General features: G+C 46.8%; 1 protein-coding gene across 1 annotated transcript in view; it reads left to right on the top strand.

Annotated features, from left to right (window-relative positions):
• Positions 1 to 6,945: 6,945 nt before the first annotated feature.
• Positions 6,946 to 25,520, top strand: part of LOC311116163 (contactin-5-like) — a gene marked incomplete at both ends in the record, with an annotated part of 50,446 nt that continues 31,871 nt past the window's right edge. Inside the window, 2 exons of the mRNA XM_084191285.1 lie at positions 6,946 to 7,095; positions 14,429 to 14,499. Coding sequence (XP_084047411.1) covers positions 6,946 to 7,095; positions 14,429 to 14,499 — 221 coding nt within the window. The remainder of the gene's footprint in view (positions 7,096 to 14,428; positions 14,500 to 25,520) is intronic.

The following is a 25,520-nucleotide window of genomic DNA, read 5'->3' as shown; positions in this document are numbered from 1 at the left end:
GACTCAGTAGGTGTAATCTGCTGCTGCTGCTCTGTTAATGTCAGAGGATGACTGCTGACTCAGTAGGTGTAATCTGCTGCTGCTGCTCTGTTAATGTCAGAGGATGACTGCTGACTCAGTAGGTGTAATCTGCTGCTGCTTCTGCTCTGTTAATGTCAGAGGATGACTGCTGACTCAGTAGGTGTAATCTGCTGCTGCTGCTCTGTTAATGTCAGAGGATGACTGCTGACTCAGTAGGTGTAATCTGCTGCTGCTCTGTTAATGTCAGAGGATGACTGCTGATTCAGTAGGTGTAACCTGCTGCTGCTTCTCTGTTAATGTCAGAGGATGACTGCTGACTCAGTAGGTGTAATCTGCTGCTGCTGCTCTGTTAATGTCAGAGGATGACTGCTGACTCAGTAGGTGTAATCTGCTGCTGCTCTGTTAATGTCAGAGGATGACTGCTGATTCAGTAGGTGTAACCTGCTGCTGCTTCTCTGTTAATGTCAGAGGATGACTGCTGACTCAGTAGGTGTAATCTGCTGCTGCTGCTCTGTTAATGTCAGAGGATGACTGCTGACTCAGTAGGTGTAATCTGCTGCTGCTGATCTGTTAATGTCAGAGGATGACTGCTGACTCAGTAGGTGTAATCTGCTGCTGCTGATCTGTTAATGTCAGAGGATGACTGCTGACTCAGTAGGTGTAATCTGCTGCTGCTGCTTTGTTAATGTCAAAGGATGACTGCTGACTCAGTAGGTGTAATCTGCTGCTGCTGCTGCTCTGTTAATGTCAGATGATGACTGCTGACTCAGTAGGTGTAATCTGCTGCTGCTTTGTTAATGTCAGAGGATGACTGCTAAATCAGTAGGTGTAATCTGCTGCTGCTGCTGCTCTGTTAATGTCAGAGGATGACTGCTGACTCAGTAGGTGTAATCTGCTGCTGCTGCTGCTCTGTTAATGTCAGAGGATGACTGCTGACTCAGTAGGTGTAATCTGCTGCTGCTGCTCTGTTAATGTCAGAGGATGACTGCTGACTCAGTAGGTGTAATCTGTACTGCTGCTACTCTGTTAATGTCAGAGGATGACTGCTGACTCAGTAGGTTTATTCTGCTGCTACTGCTCATCTGTTAATGTCAGAGGATGACTGCTGACTCAGTAGGTTTAATCTGCTGCTACTGCTCATCTGTTAATGTCAGAGGATGACTGCTGACTCAGTAGGTGTAATCTGGTGCTGCTGCTGATCTGTTAATGTCAGAGGATGACTGCTGACTCAGTAGGTGTAATCTGCTGCTGCTGCTGCTCTGTTAATGTCAGAGGATGACTGCTGACTCAGTAGGTGTAATCTGCTGCTGCTGATCTGTTAATGTCAGAGGATGACTGCTGACTCAGTAGGTGTAATCTGCTGCTGCTGCTGCTGCTCTGTTAATGTCAGAGGATGACTGCTGACTCAGTAGGTTTAATCTGCTGCTACTGCTCATCTGTTAATGTCAGAGGATGACTGCTGACTCAGTAGGTTTAATCTGCTGCTACTGCTCATCTGTTAATGTCAGAGGATGACTGCTGACTCAGTAGGTGTAATCTGGTGCTGCTGCTGATCTGTTAATGTCAGAGGATGACTGCTGACTCAGTAGGTGTAATCTGCTGCTGCTGCTGCTCTGTTAATGTCAGAGGATGACTGCTGACTCAGTAGGTGTAATCTGCTGCTGCTGATCTGTTAATGTCAGAGGATGACTGCTGACTCAGTAGGTGTAATCTGCTGCTGCTGCTGCTGCTCTGTTAATGTCAGAGGATGACTGCTGACTCAGTAGGTGTAATCTGCTGCTGCTGCTGATCTGTTAATGTCAGAGGATGACTGCTGACTCAGTAGGTGTAATCTGCTGCTGCTGCTGATCTGTTAATGGAAGTGGTGAACTTTTTAAGGTTAGCACACAGGGACAGGGGGTTTTAGCTAGCTGTAGGGTTGGTAAAGTTAGCACATAGGGACAGATGGTTTTAGCTAGCTGTAAGTTTGGTAAGGTTAGCACACAGGGACAGGGGGTTTTAGCTAGCTGTAGGGTTGGTAAAGTTAGCACACATGGACAGAGGGTTTTAGCTAGCTGTAGGGGGTTGTTAAAGTTAGCACAGAGGGTTTTAGCTAGCTGTAAGGTTGGTAAGGTTAGCACACAGGGACAGAGGGTTTTAGTTAGCTGTAGGGTTGGTAAGGTTAGCACACAGGGACATAAGGTTTTAGCTAGCTTTGGGGTTGGTAAGGTTAGCACACAGGGACAGAGGGTTTTAGCTAGCTGTAGGGCTGGTAAGGTTAGCACACAGGGACATAGGTTTTTAGTTAGCTGTAGGGTTGGTAAGGTTAGCACACAGGGACAGAGGGTTTTAATTAGCTGTAGGGTTGGTAAGGTTAGCACACAGGGACAGAGGGTTTTAGCTAGCTGTAGGGTTGGTAAGGTTAGCACACAGGGACAGAGGGTTTTAGCTAGCTGTAGGGTTGGTAAGGTTAGCACAGAGGGTTTTAGCTAGCTGTAGGGTTGGTAAGGTTAGCACACAGAGACAGAGGGTTTTAGCTAGTTGTAAGGTTGTGTAAGGTTAGCACACAGTGTTTTAGCTAGCTGTAAGGTTGGTAAGGTTAGCACAGAGGGTTTTAGCTAGCTTTTAGCATTACACGTCTCCTTATTCCCTATATACTGCACACCTTTTGACCCCTGCCTTAGGGTTCTGCTTAAAAGCAGTGTACTATATAGGTGATAGGGTGCAATTTGGGACACACTGTTCTCCTTCCTTCAAACAGAGTTATCAGCATGTGTTTGAAGAGCAGTCAGCTTGACAGAGTTCCCTGGTGTTAATGTGGAGCTGCTTGATAAGAGGAGAGAGGCAGTAGCTCTACACAGTGATCTGAAGACATGGGGGATCGGAGGAAGTGGACAGGTTGGTGGTGCATTTCATGTTAGAGGTTACATTAAATGCACCAAGATTTAATTGTATGTTCGTCAATTGGAAAAAATATGGCAGTGTTTTCTATTTCCTGGAAAGTTTCTGTTATGGAGATAAGTGATTTTCGTCAGACGGCGACGACACACTCTTTTAGCCAACTGTTCATTCACTGTGTTATGGATAATTGGTCCAACATTGACCAACTGGATTCATGGCTGGCCACTCAGAATGGGCCAACCCAGCCAATTATCCCCTAATTGGATTTGGAATATGTGTCACTCCAGTGATGTGAACATATGGGGACTGGTAGGGGTAGTAGCCATAGACAGACTGGTGGTGCATTAACTGTTGCAGGTTACATAGGTTGCGTCCCAAATAGCACCCTATTCCAATTATAGTACACTACTTTTGATCAGAGCCCTGGTCAAATTAGTGCACTGTAAAGGAGATAGTGTGCCATTTACGATGAATCCACATGCTCCTGTAACAGTGTTGCTTCCGTCCCTCTCCTCGCCCCAACCTGGGCTTGAACCAGGGACCCTCTGCACACATCGACTACAGTCACCCTCGAAGCACCGTTACCCGTCGATCCACAAAAGCCGCGGCGCTTGCAGAGCCAGGGGAACAACTACTTCAAGGTCTCAGAGAAAGTGACGTCACCGATTGAAACTCTACTAGCGAACACCGCGCACTAGCTAGCCATTTAACACTGGTTACACTCTTTTATCCGACTGTTCGTTGACTTACCCAATGGATAATTGGTCTAATATTGACAAACAGGGTTTGTGGCTAGCTGGCATTGGCTAACCCAGCCAGGCATGCCATTGGCTAACCCAGCCAGGCATGCCATTTAACCCAGCCAGGCATGCCATTTAACCCAGCCAGGCATGCCATTTAACCCAGCCAGGCATGCTATAGTTATCTTTAATATTTTGGAAAGCCAGCCATAATAAACACACTATAACTGTATCTGTATTTTAAGAGCATGTAGCCTTCAGTAAGTGAACGCTGTTGTATCTCCATTGTGGCAGGATTGCAGAATGTAAGTCCATGAAAGGATCATGATTCCGATAGACAGTGTTCTGCCTAATGTAGTGTTGTGGTGTAGACAGTGTTCTGTCTAATGTAGTGTTGTGGTGTAGACAGTGTTCTGCCTAATGTAGTGTTGTGGTGTAGACAGTGTTCTGCCTAATGTAGTGTTGTGGTGTAGACAGTGTTCTGCCTAATGTAGTGTTGTGGTGTAGACAGTGTTCTGCCTAATGTAGTGTTGTGGTGTAGCCAGTGTTCTGCCTAATGTAGTGTTGTGGTGTAGACAGTGTTCTGTCTAATGTAGTGTTGTGGTGTAGACAGTGTTCTGTCTAATGTAGTGTTGTGGTGTAGACAGTGTTCTGTCTAATGTAGTGTTGTGGTGTAGACAGTGTTCTGCCTAATGTAGTGTTGTGGTGTAGACAGTGTTCTGCCTAATGTAGTGTTGTGGTGTAGCCAGTGTTCTGCCTAATGTAGTGTTGTGGTGTAGACAGTGTTCTGTCTAATGTAGTGTTGTGGTGTAGACAGTGTTCTGTCTAATGTAGTGTTGTGGTGTAGACAATGTTCTGCCTAATGTAGTGTTGTGGTGTAGACAGTGTTCTGTCTAATGTAGTGTTGTGGTGTAGACAGTGTTCTGTCTAATGTAGTGTTGTGGTGTAGACAGTGTTCTGTCTAATGTAGTGTTGTGGTGTAGACAGTGTTAGGTCTAATGTAGTGTTGTGGTGTACACAGTGTTCTGTCTAATGTAGTGTTGTGGTGTAGACAGTGTTCTGTCTAATGTAGTGTTGTGGTGTAGACAGTGTTCTGCCTAATGTAGTGTTGTGGTGTAGCCAGTGTTCTGCCTAATGTAGTGTTGTGGTGTAGACAGTGTTCTGCCTAATGTAGTGTTGTGGTGTAGACAGTGTTCTGCCTAATGTAGTGTTGTGGTGTAGACAGTGTTCTGCCTAATGTAGTGTTGTGGTGTAGCCAGTGTTCTGCCTAATGTAGTGTTGTGGTGTAGACAGTGTTCTGTCTAATGTAGTGTTGTGGTGTAGACAGTGTTCTGCCTAATGTAGTGTTGTGGTGTAGACAGTGTTCTGCCTAATGTAGTGTTGTGGTGTAGCCAGTGTTCTGCCTAATGTAGTGTTGTGGTGTAGACAGTGTTCTGTCTAATGTAGTGTTGTGGTGTAGACAGTGTTCTGTCTAATGTAGTGTTGTGGTGTACACAGTGTTCTGTCTAATGTAGTGTTGTGGTGTAGACAGTGTTCTGCCTAATGTAGTGTTGTGGTGTAGACAGTGTTCTGCCTAATGTAGTGTTGTGGTGTAGACAGTGTTCTGTCTAATGTAGTGTTGTGGTGTAGACAGTGTTCTGCCTAATGTAGTGTTGTGGTGTAGACAGTGTTCTGCCTAATGTAGTGTTGTGGTGTAGACAGTGTTCTGTCTAATGTAGTGTTGTGGTGTAGACAGTGTTCTGCCTAATGTAGTGTTGTGGTGTAGACAGTGTTCTGCCTAATGTAGTGTTGTGGTGTAGACAGTGTTCTGCCTAATGTAGTGTTGTGGTGTAGACAGTGTTCTGCCTAATGTAGTGTTGTGGTGTAGACAGTGTTCTGCCTAATGTAGTGTTGTGGTGTAGACAGTGTTAGGTTTAATGTAGTGTTGTGGTGTAGAGAGTGTTCTGCCTAATGTAGTGTTGTGGTGTAGACAGTGTTAGGTTTAATGTAGTGTTGTGGTGTAGAGAGTGTTCTGCCTAATGTTGTCACGGTTTCGGCCGAGGCAGCTCCTCCTCCTTGTTCGGGCAGGTTTCGCCGGTCGTCGTCTCCGGAGTACTAGCTGCCACCGCTCTATGTTTTCTGTTTGATTAGTTTTGTCTGTTAGCCACACCTGTCTTGTGTTATGTCTAATTAAGCACCCTATTTAGTTTCCTTGTTGTTAGTGTAGTGTTGTGTGTAATTGTTTCGTGTTAGGTGTCGTTTCGTACCTGTGTTTGGTACGCCACTACTATATTGTTTACTTCTCGGTTGAGAAGAGTTTTTGCGCGCCTGTTTATGCGCGCTTGTATTTTACGCTTGTGTGCGTTTTGCCTCTGGCTGGTTTTTGGATTATTGCCTCGCATTTTCCAGTAAAGATTATTGGACTATCTATCTGCTTCTGCACTTGATTCCACACCACACCATTTCTACACGGCCCTGACAAATGTAGTGTTGTGGTGTAGACAGTGTTCTGCCTAATGTAGTGTTGTGGTGTAGACAGTGTTCTGCCTAATGTAGTGTTGTGGTGTAGACAGTGTTCTGTCTAATGTAGTGTTGTGGTGTAGACAGTGTTCTGCCTAATGTAGTGTTGTGGTGTAGACAGTGTTCTGCCTAATGTAGTGTTGTGGTGTAGACAGTGTTCTGCCTAATGTAGTGTTGTGGTGTAGACAGTGTTCTGCCTAATGTAGTGTTGTGGTGTAGACAGTGTTCTGTCTAATGTAGTGTTGTGGTGTAGACAGTGTTCTGTCTAATGTAGTGTTGTGGTGTAGACAGTGTTCTGTTTAATTCTGAGTCAACATCTCTGTTCTTGCCTGATGTATTTCTACTGTTCTGGCTCATGCAGTTCTGTTCATCTCTCTCTCTCTGTCTCTCTATCTCTATCTCTCTGTCTCTCTCTATCTCTCTCTCTCTCTGTCTCTCTGTCTCTCTCTCTCTCTCTCTCTCTCTCTCTGTCTCTCTCTATCTCTGTCTCTCTCTCTCTGTCTCTCTCTCTCTCTCTCTCTCTCTCTCTCTCTCTCTCTCTCTCTCTCTCTCTCTGTCTCTCTCTCTCTCTCTGTCTCTCTCTCTCTCTGTCTCTGTCTCTCTGTCTCTCTGTCTCTCTCTCTCTCTCTCTCTCTCTCTGTCTCTCTCTATCTCTGTCTCTCTATCTCACTGTCTTGTTATCTCTCTATCTCTCTGTCTCGGTCTCTCTGTCTCTCTCTCTCCATTTCTCCATCTTTCCATCTAGGTATGTATCTCTATATGTATTCTGTATATCTATATCTCTCCCTCCCTCTGTCCTCTCCAGACCCAGACCCAGTGACAGGGGACATGGAGTCAGCCATGGCTGTGGAGCTCAACCCCTGGGTGGACTATGAGTTCAGGGTTGTGGCCAGTAACGCTATCGGGACAGGAGACCCCAGTGCCCCATCCAGGGGGGTCCGCACTAAAGAAGCAGGTAACTCCTCGTTCTTGTGTGTGTGTGTGTGTGTGTGTGTGTGTGTGTGTGTGTGTCTACTTTGTAAAGTAGAAGGTAACTCCCACCAAAACCACCTTCTTACTCTGGGGTCCCTCATAGTTGAGTATGACACCCCTCCAGTTGTTGTAATCCATTCAACTGTATCTTAATGACTATGATCCCCAAAAAGGTGAAAGGGTGACATAATGACAACAATGTAGAACATACACTACATGACCAAAAGTATGTGAACACCTGCTCGTCCAACATCTCATTCCAAAATCATGGGCATTAATATGGAGTTGGTCCCACTTTTGCTGCTATAACAGCCTCCACTCTCCTGGGAAGGATTTCCACTAGATGTTGGAACATTGCTGCTGGGACTTGCGTCCAGTCAGCCAGAAGAGGTCGGGCACTGATGTTGGGCGATTAGGCCTGGCTCGTGGTTGGCGTTCCAATTCATCCCAAAGGTGTTCGATGGGGTTGAGGTCAGGGCTCTGTGAAGGCCAGTAAAGTTCTTACACACCGATCTCGACAAACCATTTGTGTATGGACCTCGCTTTGTGCACGGGGGCATTGTCATGCTGAAATAGGAAAGGACCTTCCCCAAACTGTTGCCACAAAGTTGGAAGCACAGAATCGTCTAGAATGTCATTGTATGCTGTAGCGTTAAGATTCCCCTTCACCGGAACTAAGGGGCCTAGCCCGAACCATGAAAAACAGCCCAGACCATTATTCCTCCTTCAACAAACTTTACAGTTGGTGCTATGTATTAGGTAGCGTTCTCCTGGCATCCGCCAAACCCAGATTCGTCCGTCGGACTGCCAGATGGTGAAACATGATTCATCCCTCCAGAGTCCAATAGAGGAGAGCTTTACACCACTCCAGCCGACGCTTGGCATTGCGCATGGTGATCTTAGGCTTGTCTGCGGCTGCTTGGCCATGGAAACCCATTTTATGAAGCTCCCGACGAACAGTTGTTGAGCTGACGTTGCTTCCAGAGGCAGTTTGGAACTCGATAGTGAGTGTTGCAACCGAGGACAGCAGAGCCGTTGTTGCTCCAAGACGTTTCCACTTCACAATAACAGCACTTACAGTTGACCGAGGGAGCTCTAGCAGGGCAGAAATTTAACAAACTGACTTGTTGGAAAGGTGGCACGTTGAAAGTCACTGAGCTCTTCAGTACGGGCCATACTACTGCCAATTGTTGTCTATGGAGATTGCATGGCTGTGTGCTCGATTTTATACACCTGTCTCCAACCTCCCCATTTCAGCTATTTATATTACTATCTCTCATGACTCTCCTATGTTCCCAACTAGGAATGTGACAAATGGGAACATTTTCGTAATGTTTAAACTGCTCTTTTTTAAATAGTTTTTTCGTTACAACGATAAGAAAAAATCATAGAATTCCCAAATCAATTCACAATGCAGAATAATGGTCCTATTACATATGTATGACAGCTAGGGCAGGGCAATTAAGTTATATTTACCACAACCCTTTACAGACCTAGAACACAGCTATTTACCCCAACCCTTTACAGCTAAAGTAGCAGGTCCATAATTGATAACTTTTCAAAAGAAAAGTTCCGCATCAGAAGAGTCTGGTACCTTAGTGATGGAAGGGTCTGGTCGCTTAGTGATGGAAGGGTCTGGTCGCTTAGTGATGGAAGAGTCTGGTCGCTTAGTGATGGAAGGGTCTGGTCGCTTAGTGATGGAAGAGTCTGGTCGCTTAGTGATGGAAGGGTCTGGTCGCTTAGTGATGGAAGAGTCTGGTCGCTTAGTGATGGAAGGGTCTGGTCGCTTAGTGATGGAAGAGTCTGGTCGCTTAGTGATGGAAGAGTCTGGTTGCTTAGTGATGGATGAGTCTGGTCGCTTAGTGATGGAAGAGTCTGGTCGCTTAGGTATGGAAGAGTCTGGTCGCTTAGTGATGGAAGAGTCTGGTCGCTTAGTGATGGAAGAGTCTGGTCGCTTAGTGATGGAAGAGTGTGCAATGCTGTCACAAGGCAACGGGAGCCTACTTTGAAGAATCTCAAATATAAAATATATTTTGATTTGTTTAACACTTTTTTGGTTACTACATGATTCCATATGTGTTATTTCATAGTTTTGATGTCTTCACTATTACCCTACAATGTAAAAAATAGGAAAAATAAAGAAAAACCATTGAATGAGTAGGTGTATAGCCTTGGAATGCTAACCCTACCTAAACTGTACTTAGATAGCCTCTGCTGTCGTGGTACAGCGCTAGGAACGTTGCACTCTGCTTTCGAGTGCCATACATACATACATACATACATACATACATACATACATACATACAGTTGAAGTCGGAAGTTTACACACACTTAGGTTGGAGTCATTAAAACTCCTTTTTCAACCGCTCCACAAATTCCTTGCTAACAAACTATAGTCCTGGCAAGTCGGTTAGGACATCTACTTTGTGCATGACACAAGTAATTTTTCCAACAATTGTTTACAGACAGATTATTTCACTTATAATTCACTGTATCACAATTCCAGTGGGTCAGAAGTTTACATACACTAAGTTGACTATGCCTTTAAACAGCTTGGAAAATTCCAGAAAATGATGCCATGGCTTTAGAAGCCTCTGATAGGCTAATTGACATAATTTGAGTCAATTGGAGGTGTACCTGATGTGTTAGTTAAGACGTAGGTCATGCCTTTCACTAAAAAGTCTACATTCATTCCAGCTTTAGACTAAGGCATCTGCCACTGTATTGAAGCCACTGGACACTGTTTATCATAGCGCATTACGTGTCACACAGACACCAGACCAGATCACAACTCTGGAGATCCCTTCTGCCTTCAGTTTAGTTTCACCTTGTGGAATGATCTGTCGTCATGAAGTGCTTTGAAAAGGCTGGTTACGGCACACATCAACTCCATCATCCTAGACCCACTCCAATTTGCATACCACCCCAACAAATCCATAGACGATCTCAATTGCGCTCCACACTGCCCTTTCCCACCTAGATAAGAGGAATACCTACGTGAGAATGCTGTTAATTGACTACAACAGGCTCCCGAACAGCTTTAATCCTCAAGCCATAAGACTGCTACCTAGCTACCAGAAGGAGAGAACATTTTTATTTTTCTCTCTAATGCACACTAACAGGGCCCTACACACTAACAGGGCCCTACACACTAACAGGGCCCCCCTACACACTAACAGGGCCCTACACACTAACAGGGCCCTACACACTAACAGGGCCCTACACACTAACAGGGCCCCCCTACACACTAACAGGGCCCCCCTACACACTAACAGGGCCCTACACACTAACAGGGCCCTACACACTAACAGGGCCCTACACACTAACAGGGCCCCCCTACACACTAACAGGGCCCTACACACTCACACACTCTGACACCGCAACACACACATAACACACACACACATTTATACTGACTCTACACACACACACTCACATACAATCCTCATATATGCTGCTGCTACTCTGTTTATCATATATCCTGATGCCTAGTCCCCTTACCCCTATACATATCTACCTCCATCACTCCAGTATCCCCTGCACATTGTTAATATGGTACTGGAACTGACCCTGTATATAGTCCCCTTACCCCTATACATATCTACCTCCATCACTCCAGTATCCCTGCACATTGTTAATATGGTATTGGAACTGACCCTGTATATAGTCACCTTACCCCTATACATATCTACCTCCATCACTCCAGTATCCCTGCACATTGTTAATATGGTACTGGAACTGCCCCTGTATATAGTCACCTGACCCCTATACATATCTACCTCCATCACTCCAGTATCCCTGCACATTGTTAATATGGTACAGGAACTGACCCTGTATATAGTCCCCTTACCCCTATACATATCTACCTCCATCACTCCAGTATCCCTGCACATTGTTAATATGGTACTGGAACTGACCCTGTATATACAGTGAGGAAAAAAAGTATTTGATCCCCTGCTGATTTTGTACGTTTGCCCACTGACAAAGAAATGATCAGTCTATAATTTTTATGGTAGGTTTATTTGAACAGTGAGAGACATAATAACAACAAAGAAATCCCGAAAAACACATATCAAAAATTTTATAAATTGATTTGCATTTTAATGAGGGAAATAAGTATTTGACACCTCTGCAAAACATGACTTAGTACTTGGTGGGAAAACCCTTGTTGGCAATCACAGAGGTCAGACGTTTCTTGTAGTTGGCCACCAGGTTTGCACACATCTCAGCAGGGATTTTGTCCCACTCCTCTTTGCAGATCTTCTCCAAGTCATTAAGTTTTCGAGCCTGACGTTTGGCAACTCAAACCTTCAGCTCCCTCCACAGATTTTCTATGGGATTAAGGTCTGGAGACTGGCTAGGCCACTCCAGGACCTTAATGTGCTTCTTCTTGAGCTACTCCTTTGTTGCCTTGGCCGTGTGTTTTGGGTCATTGTCATGCTGGAATACCCATCCACAACCCATGTTCAATGCCCTGGCTGAGGGAAGGAGGTTCTCACCCAAGATTTGACGGTACATGGCCCCGTCCATCGTCCCTTTGATGCGGGGAAGTTGTCCTTAGCAGAAAAACACCCCCAAAGCATAATGTTTCCACCTCCATGTTTGACGGTGGGGAAGTTGTTCTTGGGGTCACAGGCAGCATTCCTCCTCCTCCAAACACGACGAGTTGAGTTGATGCCAAAGAGCTCCATTTTGGTCTCATCTGACCACAACACTTTCACCCAGTTCTCCTCTGAATCATTCAGATGTTCATTGGCAAACTTCAGACGGGCATGTATATGTGCTTTCTTGAGCAGGGGGACCTTGCGGGCGCTGCAGGATTTCAGTCCTTCATGGCGTAGTGTATTACCAATTGTTTTCTTGGTGACTATGGTCCCAGCTGCCTTGAGATCATTGACAAGATCCTCCCGTGTAGTTCTGGGCTGATTCCTCACCATTCTCATGATCATTGCAACTCCACGAGGTGAGATCTTGCATGGAGCCCCAGGCCGAGGGAGATTGACACCTCTTTTGTGTTTCTTCCATTTGCAAATAATCGCACCAACTGTTGTCACCTTCTCACCAAGCTGCTTGGCAATGGTCTTGTAGCCCATTCCAGCCTTGTGTAGGTCTACAATCCTGTCCCTGACATCCTTGGAGAGCTCTTTGGTCTTGTCCATGGTGGAGAGTTTGGAATCTGATTGATTGATGCTTCTGTGGACAGGTGTCTTTTATACAGGTAACAAACTGAGATTAGGAGCACTCCCTTTAAGAGTGTGCTCCTAATCTCAGCTCGTTACCTGTATAAAAGACACCTGGGAGCCAGAAATCTTTCTGATTGAGAGGGGGTCAAATACTTATTTCCTAATTAAAATGCTAATCAATTTATAACATTTTTGACATGCGTTTTTGTGTATTTTTGTGTTGTTATTCTGTCTCTCACTGTTCAAATAAACCTACCATTAAAATTATAGACTGATAATTTCTTTGTCAGTGGGCAACCGTACAAAATCAGCCTGGGATCAAATACTTTTTTCCCTCACTGTAGTCACCTGACCCCTATACATATCTACCTCCATCCCTCCAGTATCCCTGCACATTGTAAATATGGTATTGGAACTGACCCTGTATATAGTCCCCTTACCCCTATACATATCCACCTCCATCACTCCAGTATCCCTGCACATTGTTAATATGGTACTGTAACTGACCCTGTATATAGTCACCTTACCCCTATACATATCTACCTCCATCACTCCAGTATCCCTGCACATTGTAAATATGGTACTGGAACTGACCCTGTATATAGTCCCCTTACCCCTATACATATCTACCTCCATCACTCCAGTATCCCTGCACATTGTTAATATGGTATTGGAACTGCCCCTGTATATAGTCACCTGACCCCTATACATATCTACCGCCATCACTCCAGTATCCCTGCACATTGTAAATATGGTATTGAACCGACCCTGTATATAGTCCCCTTACCCCTATACATATCTACCTCCATCACTCCAGTATCCCTGCACATTGTTAATATGGTATTGGAACTGACCCTGTATATAGTCCCCTTACCCCTATACATATCTACCTCCATCACTCCAGTATCCCTGCACATTGTTAATATGGTATTGGAACTGACCCTGTATATAGTCCCCTTACCCCTATACATATCTACCTCCATCACTCCAGTATCCCTGCACATTGTTAATATGGTATTGGAACTGACCCTGTATATAGTCCCCTTACCCCTATACATATCTACCTCCATCACTCCAGTATCCCTGCACATTGTTAATATGGTACTGGAACTGACCCTGTATATAGTCCCCTTACCCCTATACATATCTACCTCCATCACTCCAGTATCCCTGCACATTGTTAATATGGTATTGAACTGACCCTGTATATAGTCCCCTTACCCCTATACATATCTACCTCCATCACTCCAGTATCCCTGCACATTGTTAATATGGTATTGAACTGACCCTGTATATAGTCACCTGACCCCTATACATATCTACCTCCATCACTCCAGTATCCCTGCACATTGTTAATATGGTACTGGAACTGACCCTGTATATAGTTCCCTTACCCCTATACATATCTACCTCCATCACTCCAGTATCCCTGCACATTGTAAATATGGTATTGAACTGACCCTGTATATAGTCCCCTTACCCCTATACATATCTACCTCCATCACTCCAGTATCCCTGCACATTGTTAATAGGGTACTGGAACTGACCCTGTATATAGTCCCCTTACCCCTATACATATCCACCTCCATCACTCCAGTATCCCTGCACATTGTTAATAGGGTACTGGAACTGACCCTGTATATAGTCCCCTTACCCCTATACATATCTACCTCCATCACTCCAGTATCCCTGCACATTGCAAAGGCACTTCCCTCTACTTGTGCACGTGAAATTAAAACTTGAAAATTGATCTCCGGAACTCTCTAAAGTTTGCTGTTTTTGTGTCGCTAGAGGACAGTTCAGATGGCTGGCTGATTACCTTTTAGTTTTTCATGATAATCTTTTTGTAAGTTACTTTTCTTAAATTACTAGTAAATATTGTATGTTTTTATTGTGTTGGAATTGTAAATATTATGAATGTGTATGATTGTGTGCAGGGGGCTCCCTTGTTAAAAAGGCCTTGGTCTCAATGGGATTTCCCTGTAAAACAAACAACAACTTCAGATTAGTTTTTTAACATTAAAAGCGGGTTTCAGTCTCATCATGGGTTGAGATGAGTTGAACTGAGTTTGTAAATAGCAGCTGTGGTTTCGCAGGAGAGAATATGTGACGTGTGATTCTTCTGTCCTGCAGTCCCCTCTGTGGCCCCAGCTAACGTCAGTGGAGGGAACGGCCGTAGACATGAACTGGTCATCTCCTGGGAGGTAAAGACCTGTTTTAAACCTCTACTCATAGTCCTAAACCACCCTGATCCAACTTTAACCCCACTCCACAACAATACTGTTAACACGTGTCATTTTTTTTTTTTTTTTTTTTGTCATTTAGCAGAGCGACTTACAGGAGCAATTAGGGTTAAGTGCCTTGCTCAAGGGCACATCGACAGATTTTTCACCTAGTCGGCTCAGGGATTAGAACCAGCGACCTTTCGGTTACTGGCACAACGCTCTTAACCACTAAGCTACCTGCCGCTCATTTCAGCAAGCCATGACACCCACCATATCAGATTGTTCTGAAATCATTTATGTAGTTAGAAACAGATAAGATTAGCATTCCTGCAACATTATTTTGTTGAAATATAATTAGATCTCTGAGATTAAGCTAATTGATTATACCCAATGGTTATATTTAATTAATTATAGTGGTCAGAACATGGTAATATCAGGATGTAGGATGGGACATAAACCTAACTTCAATGACTAATTTCTCTGAACAGGGAAAAAAACTAAACAATACCAAATTCACTGAGAATACATTACTTAGGATGAAGAAACAATACTCCAAGCCGCACCTCTATACTACTTGTTAGACATAGAGAGTGGGATTGGCGTGGGGGTCAACAGGCCAGACTGCTGGTTGTCTCTCCCTCAGTGGGTGGTAGCCGGCCAGCTGGCTCTGTCTGGGTGACTGAGAGAGCATCTCTATTGGTCTACTCAATAGTCTACCGGAGAGGGAGTAGCCGCCACACACACACAGGGAGCAGCCATCTCTCACTACCACTGCTAATGACACGGCTGTATGAAGCTGCTCCCACCTTTTAGCCATTCATCCTCCTTATTAACCTACTAGTGACACACACACGTTCATCCTGCTTAATAACCTGACTGAGCCCACTACCATGGCTGCCCTAGTTGCCACCCAGGCCCTGTACTCTGTCAACCCTCCACAGATGATTGAAGAGACAGAGGCAAGACTGTCATGCACATGTACACTCACAAACACACACTCACACACACACACACACACACACACACACACACACACACACACACACACTCACTCACTCACTCACTCACTCACTCACTCACTCACTCACTCACTCACTCACTCACTCACTCACTCACTCACTCACTCACTCACTCACTCAGACACACACACACACACACACACACACACACACACACACACACACACACACACACACACACACACACACACACACACACACACACACACACACACACACACACACACACACACACACACTCACTCACCATGCACCTCTACCACGCTCTGTCTGCCAGAAGCAGCTCTCAGACAGTCCTGCTCCGCCTGCTTCAATATTCATCTCCATTGATCAGACTAGCTGCAGATCAGAAGCATTAAGCTGGATGTGGAACCAGGCCTGAGTCCCAAATGGCACCCTATTCCCAATATAGTGCACTGCTGTAGACCAGGGCCAATAGGACTTGTGATGCCAACCAAATGGATGATCATCAATGATGATGAGTGATCAATTATTAAATCACTGAGAATGGAAAGTTGTTTAAAGTGATCTACTTGTATCTATAAGGGAAACCAGGATGTTGCATGGCCATACTCTCAACGTGAGAAAGACGGTGGTAGGCTTGAGGTTGGGAAAAACAAGACTCAAGCGAGAACAGTCAACGTTTACAAAATATTCACACAATATTTAAAACCCTTAAGGACTTACCAACATGAAACCTTACAGTATAGCTGCAGAAATACACCAAATGTGTCTATGCAAGGTGTTCATGCTTGTCATCAAATTGCGTGACATTTACAAGTAATTTATTTCATTACGGCTTGGAAGCTACAGGGATTCAGCTGGGACTTTGTGACATTTTGATTTAATTTAGTTTAGTGTTTCATTTGCAGACATTCATTTAATCCTATTACCAAAGAGGTTATGAAAATATATATATATATATATGGAAATGATCTGCCTTGTCAATTAAAAACGTTTTGAGCTGGTGAGTTCATGGTGGAGGCTGATATCAGTTATAAAGCCCTACTGGGTGATTGTTTCTGGGTATAGATAAACTGATAATGGTATTGCGTCATAGGAGCCATAGATAGGAGGGTAATTTCAAGGGAGCAGTGATGTAGTGGTATAAATAGGTAGGTAAACGCTGATCACCCTTCCCCGTTCATTAATAAAGTAACGCTACCTATGTTTCCAAAGCATTTTTCCTGGATAGGATAGGTGGGTAAACGCTTGAGTAATATGATAATAGTAATGTAAGAAAGGTGTTTAAAAGGCATTTACGTGTGTTTACCCTCCACTACCCCACTAAGGGAAGGTGTGTTTACCCTCCACTACCCCACTAAGGGAAGGTGTGTTTACCCTCCACTATCCCACTAAGGGAAGGCGTGTTTACCCTTCACTATCCCACTAAGGGAAGGTGTGTTTACCCTTCACTATCCCACTAAGGGAAGCTGTGTTTACCCTCCACTACCCCACTAAGGGAAGGCGTGTTTACCCTCCACTACCCCACTAAGGGAAGGCGTGTTTACCCTCCACTATCCCACTAAGGGAAGGTGTGTTTACCCTCCACTACCCCACTAAGGGAAGGCGTGTTTACCCTCCACTATCCCACTAAGGGAAGGTGTGTTTACCCTCCACTATCCCACTGTAAGGGAAACTGTGTTTACCCTCCACTATCCAACTAAGGGAAGGTGTGTTTACCCTCCACTATCCCACTGTAAGGGAAGCTGTGTTTACCCTCCACTATCCCACTAAGGGAAGGTGTGTTTACCCTCCACTATCCCACTGTAAGGGAAGCTGTGTTTACCCTCCACTACCCCACTAAGGGAAGGTGTGTTTACCCTCCACTATCCCACTAAGGGAAGCTGTGTTTACCCTCCACTATCCCACTAAGGGAAGGTGTGTTTACCCTTCACTATCCCACTAAGGGAAGCTGTGTTTACCCTCCACTATCCCAATGTAAGGGAAGCTGTGTTTACCCTCCACTACCCCACTAAGGGAAGCTGTGTTTACCCTCCACCATCCCACTAAGGGAAGGTGTGTTTACCCTCCACTATCCCACTGTAAGGGAAGGTGTGTTTACCCTCCACTACCCCACTAAGGGAACGTGTGTTTACCCTCCACTACCCCACTAAGGGAAGCTGTGTTTACCCTCCACTATCCCACTGTAAGGGAAGCTGTGTTTACCCTCCACTACCCAACTAATGGAAGGTGTGTTTACCCTCCACTACCCCACTGTGTTTACCCTCCACTACCCCACTAAGGGAAGCTATGTTTACCCTCCACTACCCCACTAAGGGAAGCTGTGTTTACCCTCCACTACCCCACTAAGGGAAGGTGTGTTTACCCTCCACTACCCCACTGTGTTTACCCTCCACTACCCCACTAAGGGAAGGTGTGTTTACCCTTCACTACCCCACTTTAAGGGAAGGTGTGTTTACCCTCCACTACCCCACTAAGGGAAGGTGTGTTTACCCTCCATTACCCCACTAAGGGAAGGTGTGTTTACCCTCCACTACCCCACTAAGGGAAGCTGTGTTTACCCTCCACTACCCCACTAAGGGAAGCTGTGTTTACCCTCCACTACCCCACTAAGGGAAGGTGTATTTACCCTCCACCACCCCACTAAGGGAAGGTGTGTTTACCCTCCACTACCCCACTAAGGGAAGGTGTGTTTACCCTCCACTACCCCACTAAGGGAAGGTGTGTTTACCCTCCATTACCCCACTAAGGGAAGGTGTGTTTACCCTCCACTACCCCACTAAGGGAAGCTGTGTTTACCCTCCACTACCCCACTAAGGGAAGCTGTGTTTACCCTCCACTACCCCAATAAGGGAAGGTGTGTTTACCCTCCACTAACCCACTAAGGGAAGCTGTGTTTACCCTCCACTACCCCACTAAGGGAAGCTATGTTTACCCTCCACTATCCCACTGTAAGGGAAGGTGTGTTTACCCTCCACTACCCCACTAAGGGAAGGTGTGTTTACCCTCCACTACCCCACTAAGGGAAGGCGTGTTTACCCTCCACTACCCCACTAAGGGAAGGCGTGTTTACCCTCCACTATCCCACTAAGGGAAGGTGTGTTTACCCTCCACTACCCCACTAAGGGAAGGCGTGTTTACCCTCCACTATCCCACTAAGGGAAGGTGTGTTTACCCTCCACTATCCCACTGTAAGGGAAACTGTGTTTACCCTCCACTATCCAACTAAGGGAAGGTGTGTTTACCCTCCACTATCCCACTGTAAGGGAAGCTGTGTTTACCCTCCACTATCCCACTAAGGGAAGGTGTGTTTACCCTCCACTATCCCACTGTAAGGGAAGCTGTGTTTACCCTCCACTACCCCACTAAGGGAAGGTGTGTTTACCCTCCACTATCCCACTAAGGGAAGCTGTGTTTACCCTCCACTATCCCACTAAGGGAAGGTGTGTTTACCCTTCACTATCCCACTAAGGGAAGCTGTGTTTACCCTCCACTATCCCAATGTAAGGGAAGCTGTGTTTACCCTCCACTACCCCACTAAGGGAAGCTGTGTTTACCCTCCACTATCCCACTAAGGGAAGGTGTGTTTACCCTCCACTATCCCACTGTAAGGGAAGGTGTGTTTACCCTCCACTACCCCACTAAGGGAACGTGTGTTTACCCTCCACTACCCCACTAAGGGAAGCTGTGTTTACCCTCCACTATCCCACTGTAAGGGAAGCTGTGTTTACCCTCCACTACCCCACTAATGGAAGGTGTGTTTACCCTCCACTACCCCACTGTGTTTACCCTCCACTACCCCACTAAGGGAAGCTATGTTTACCCTCCACTACCCCACTAAGGGAAGCTGTGTTTACCCTCCACTACCCCACTAAGGGAAGGTGTGTTTACCCTTCACTACCCCACTGTAAGGGAAGGTGTGTTTACCCTCCACTATCCCACTAAGGGAAGGTGTGTTTACCCTCCATTACCCCACTAAGGGAAGGTGTGTTTACCCTCCACTACCCCACTAAGGGAAGCTGTGTTTACCCTCCACTACCCCACTAAGGGAAGCTGTGTTTACCCTCCACTACCCCACTAAGGGAAGGTGTATTTACCCTCCACCACCCCACTAAGGGAAGGTGTGTTTACCCTCCACTACCCCACTAAGGGAAGGTGTGTTTACCCTCCACTACCCCACTAAGGGAAGGTGTGTTTACCCTCCATTACCCCACTAAGGGAAGGTGTGTTTACCCTCCACTACCCCACTAAGGGAAGCTGTGTTTACCCTCCACTACCCCACTAAGGGAAGCTGTGTTTACCCTCCACTACCCCAATAAGGGAAGGTGTGTTTACCCTCCACTACCCCACTAAGGGAAGCTGTGTTTACCCTCCACTACCCCACTAAGGGAAGCTATGTTTACCCTCCACTATCCCACTGTAAGGGAAGGTGTGTTTACCCTCCACTACCCCACTAAGGGAAGGTGTGTTTACCCTCCACTACCCCACTAAGGGAAGGTGTGTTTACCCTCCACTACCCCACTAAGGGAAGCTGTGTTTACCCTCCACTACCCCTCTAAGGGAAGATGTGTTTACCCTCCGCTACCGCACTAAGGGAAGGCGTGTTTACCCTCCACTACCCCAATAAGGGAAGGTGTGTTTACCCTCCACTACCCCTCTAAGGGAAGGTGTATTTACCCTCCACTACCCCACTAAGGGAAGATGTGTTTACCCTCCACTACCCCACTGTGTTTACCCTCCACTACCCCACTAAGGGAAGCTGTGTTTACCCTCCACTACCCCACTAAGGGAAGGTGTGTTTACCCTCCACTATCCCACTAAGGGAAGGTGTGTTTACCCTCCACTATCCCACTAAGGGAAGGTGTGTTTACCCTCCACTATCCAACTAAGGGAAGGTGTGTTTACCCTCCACTACCCCACTAAGGGAAAATGTGTTTACCCTCCACTACCCCACTAAGGGAAGGCGTGTTTACCCTCCACTACCCCACTAAGGGAAGGTGTGTTTACCCTCCACTACCCCACTAAGGGAAGCTGTGTTTAACCTCCACTACCCCACTAAGGGAAGCTGTGTTTACCCTCCACTACCCCACTAAGGGAAGGTGTGTTTACCCTCCACTACCCCACTAAGGGAAGGCGTGTTTACCCTCCACTACCCCACTAAGGGAAGGTGTGTTTACCCTCCACTACCCCACTGTGTTTACCCTCCACTACCCCACTAAGGGAAGCTGTGTTTACCCTCCACTACCCCACTAAGGGAAGGCGTGTTTACCCTCCACTATCCCACTAAGGGAAGGTGTGTTTACCCTCCACTATCCCACTAAGGGAAGGTGTGTTTACCCTCCACTACCTTACTAAGGGAAGCTGTGTTTACCCTCCACTACCCCACTAAGGGAAGGCGTGTTTACCCTCCACTATCCCACTAAGGGAAGGTGTGTTTACCCTCCACTACCTCACTAAGGGAAAATGTGTTTACCCTCCACTACCCCACTAAGGGAAGGCGTGTTTACCCTCCACTACCCCACTAAGGGAAGGTGTGTTTACCCTCCACTACCCCACTAAGGGAAGCTGTGTTTAACCTCCACTACCCCACTAAGGGAAGCTGTGTTTACCCTCCACTACCCCACTAAGGGAAGGTGTGTTTACCCTCCACTACCCCACTAAGGGAAGGCGTGTTTACCCTCCACTACCCCACTAAGGGAAGGTGTGTTTACCCTCCACTACCCCACTGTTTTTACCCTCCACTATCCCACTAAGGGAAGGTGTGTTTACCCTCCACTACCCCACTAAGGGAAGGCGTGTTTACCCTCCACTATCCCACTAAGGGAAGGTGTGTTTACCCTCCACTACCCCACTAAGGGAAGGCGTGTTTACCCTCCACTACCCCACTAAGGGAAGCTGTGTTTACCCTCCACTACCCCTCTAAGGGAAGGTGTGTTTACCCTCCACTACCCCACTAAGGGAATGTGTGTTTACCCTCCACTACCCCACTAAGGGAAGCTGTGTTTACCCTCCACTACACCACTAAGGGAAGGCGTGTTTACCCTCCACTACCCCAATAAGGGAAGGTGTGTTTACCCTCCACTACCCCACTAAGGGAAGCTGTGTTTTCCCTCCACTACCCCACTAAGGGAAGGCATGTTTACCCTTCACTATCCCACTAAGGGAAGGTGTGTTTACCCTCCACTATCCCACTAAGGGAAGCTGTGTTTACCCTCCACTACCCCACTAAGGGAAGGTGTATTTACCCTCCACTATCCCACTAAGGGAAGGTGTGTTTACCCTCCACTACCCCACTAAGGGAAGCTGTGTTTACCCTCCACTACCCCACTAAGGGAAGCTGTGTTTACCCTCCACTACCCCACTAAGGGAAGCTATGTTTACCCTCCACTACCCCACTAAGGGAAGCTGTTTTTACCCTCCACTACCCCACTAAGGGAAGCTGTGTTTACCCTCCACTACCCCACTAAGGGAAGGTGTGTTTACCCTCCACTATCCCACTATAAGGGAAGCTGTGTTTACCCTCCACTACCCCACTAAGGGAAGCTATGTTTACCCTCCACTACCCCACTAAGGGAAGCTGTTTTTACCCTCCACTACCCCACTAAGGGAAGCTGTGTTTACCCTCCACTACCCCACTAAGGGAAGGTGTGTTTACCCTCCACTATCCCACTATAAGGGAAGCTGTGTTTACCCTCCACTACCCCACTAAGGGAAGCTATGTTTACCCTCCACTACCCCACTAAGGGAAGCTGTTTTTACCCTCCACTACCCCACTAAGGGAAGCTGTGTTTACCCTCCACTACCCCACTAAGGGAAGGTGTGTTTACCCTCCACTACCCCACTAAGGGAAGGTGTGTTTACCCTCCACTATCCCACTAAGGGAAGGCGTGTTTACCCTCCACTACCCCACTAAGGGAAGGTGTGTTTACCCTCCACTACCCCACTAAGGGAAGCTGTGTTTAACCTCCACTACCCCACTAAGGGAAGCTGTGTTTACCCTCCACTACCCCACTAAGGGAAGGTGTGTTTACCCTCCACTACCCCACTAAGGGAAGGCGTGTTTACCCTCCACTACCCCACTAAGGGAAGGTGTGTTTACCCTCCACTACCCCACTGTGTTTACCCTCCACTACCCCACTAAGGGAAGCTGTGTTTACCCTCCACTACCCCACTAAGGGAAGGCGTGTTTACCCTCCACTATCCCACTAAGGGAAGGTGTGTTTACCCTCCACTATCCCACTAAGGGAAGGTGTGTTTACCCTCCACTACCTTACTAAGGGAAGCTGTGTTTACCCTCCACTACCCCACTAAGGGAAGGCGTGTTTACCCTCCACTATCCCACTAAGGGAAGGTGTGTTTACCCTCCACTACCTCACTAAGGGAAAATGTGTTTACCCTCCACTACCCCACTAAGGGAAGGCGTGTTTACCCTCCACTACCCCACTAAGGGAAGGTGTGTTTACCCTCCACTACCCCACTAAGGGAAGCTGTGTTTAACCTCCACTACCCCACTAAGGGAAGCTGTGTTTACCCTCCACTACCCCACTAAGGGAAGGTGTGTTTACCCTCCACTACCCCACTAAGGGAAGGCGTGTTTACCCTCCACTACCCCACTAAGGGAAGGTGTGTTTACCCTCCACTACCCCACTGTTTTTACCCTCCACTATCCCACTAAGGGAAGGTGTGTTTACCCTCCACTACCCCACTAAGGGAAGGCGTGTTTACCCTCCACTATCCCACTAAGGGAAGGTGTGTTTACCCTCCACTACCCCACTAAGGGAAGGCGTGTTTACCCTCCACTACCCCACTAAGGGAAGCTGTGTTTACCCTCCACTACCCCTCTAAGGGAAGGTGTGTTTACCCTCCACTACCCCACTAAGGGAATGTGTGTTTACCCTCCACTACCCCACTAAGGGAAGCTGTGTTTACCCTCCACTACACCACTAAGGGAAGGCGTGTTTACCCTCCACTACCCCAATAAGGGAAGGTGTGTTTACCCTCCACTACCCCACTAAGGGAAGCTGTGTTTTCCCTCCACTACCCCACTAAGGGAAGGCATGTTTACCCTTCACTATCCCACTAAGGGAAGGTGTGTTTACCCTCCACTATCCCACTAAGGGAAGCTGTGTTTACCCTCCACTACCCCACTAAGGGAAGGTGTATTTACCCTCCACTATCCCACTAAGGGAAGGTGTGTTTACCCTCCACTACCCCACTAAGGGAAGCTGTGTTTACCCTCCACTACCCCACTAAGGGAAGCTGTGTTTACCCTCCACTACCCCACTAAGGGAAGCTATGTTTACCCTCCACTACCCCACTAAGGGAAGCTGTTTTTACCCTCCACTACCCCACTAAGGGAAGCTGTGTTTACCCTCCACTACCCCACTAAGGGAAGGTGTGTTTACCCTCCACTATCCCACTATAAGGGAAGCTGTGTTTACCCTCCACTACCCCACTAAGGGAAGCTATGTTTACCCTCCACTACCCCACTAAGGGAAGCTGTTTTTACCCTCCACTACCCCACTAAGGGAAGCTGTGTTTATCCTCCACTACCCCACTAAGGGAAGGTGTGTTTACCCTCCACTACCCCACTAAGGGAAGGTGTGTTTACCCTCCACTATCCCACTAAGGGAAGGTGTGTTTACCCTCCACTACCCCACTAAGGGAAGGCGTGTTTACCCTCCACTACCCCACTAAGGGAAGCTGTGTTTACCCTCCACTACCCCACTAAGGGAAGCTGTGTTTAACCTCCACTACCCCACTAAGGGAAGGTGTGTTTACCATCCACTATCCCACTAAGGGAAGGTTTGTTTACCCTCCACTACCCCACTAAGGGAAGGTGTGTTTACCCTCCACTATCCCACTAATTTAAGCTGTGTTTACCCTCCACTACCCTACTAAGCTAAGGTGTGTTTACCATCCACTATCCCACTAAGGGAAGGTATGTTTACCCTCCACTACCCCACTAAGGGAAGGTATGTTTACCCTCCACTATCCCACTGTAAGGGAAGGTGTGTTTACCCTCCACTATCCCACTGTAAAGGAAGGTGTGTTTACCCTCCACTATCCCACTAAGGGAAGGTGTGTTTACCCTCCACTACCCCACTAAGGGAAGGCGTGTTTACCCTCCACTATCCCACTAAGGGAAGGTGTGTTTACCCTCCACTACCCCACTAAGGGAAGGCGTGTTTACCCTCCACTACCCCACTAAGGGAAGGTGTGTTTACCCTCCACTACCCCTCTAAGGGAAGGTGTGTTTACCCTCCACTACCCCACTAAGGGAATGTGTGTTTACCCTCCACTACCCCACTAAGGGAAACTGTGTTTACCCTCCACTACACCACTAAGGGAAGGCGTGTTTACCCTCCACTACCCCAATAAGGGAAGGTGTGTTTACCCTCCACTACCCCACTAAGGGAAGCTGTGTTTACCCTCCACTACCCCACTAAGGGAAGGCATGTTTACCCTTCACTATCCCACTAAGGGAAGGTGTGTTTACCCTCCACTATCCCACTAAGGGAAGCTGTGTTTACCCTCCACTACCCCACTAAGGGAAGGCGTGTTTACCCTCCACTATCCCACTAAGGGAAGGTGTGTTTACCCTCCACTACCCCACTAAGGGAAGGCGTGTTTACCTTCCACTATCCCACTAAGGGAAGGTGTGTTTACCCTCCACTATCCCACTGTAAGGGAAACTGTGTTTACCCTCCACTATCCAACTAAGGGAAGGTGTGTTTACCCTCCACTATCCCACTGTAAGGGAAGCTGTGTTTACCCTCCACTATCCCACTAAGGGAAGGTGTGTTTACCCTCCACTATCCCACTGTAAGGGAAGCTGTGTTTACCCTCCACTACCCCACTAAGGGAAGGTGTGTTTACCCTCCACTATCCCACTAAGGGAAGCTGTGTTTACCCTCCACTATCCCACTAAGGGAAGGTGTGTTTACCCTTCACTATCCCACTAAGGGAAGCTGTGTTTACCCTCCACTATCCCAATGTAAGGGAAGCTGTGTTTAC

The sequence above is a fragment of the Coregonus lavaretus genome, assembly GCF_964263955.1.
Source record: "Coregonus lavaretus genome assembly, contig: HAP1_SCAFFOLD_503, whole genome shotgun sequence".
In the NCBI taxonomy this organism is placed as follows: domain Eukaryota; kingdom Metazoa; phylum Chordata; class Actinopteri; order Salmoniformes; family Salmonidae; genus Coregonus; species Coregonus lavaretus.
This window is presented reverse-complemented; position numbering and strand designations above follow the sequence as displayed.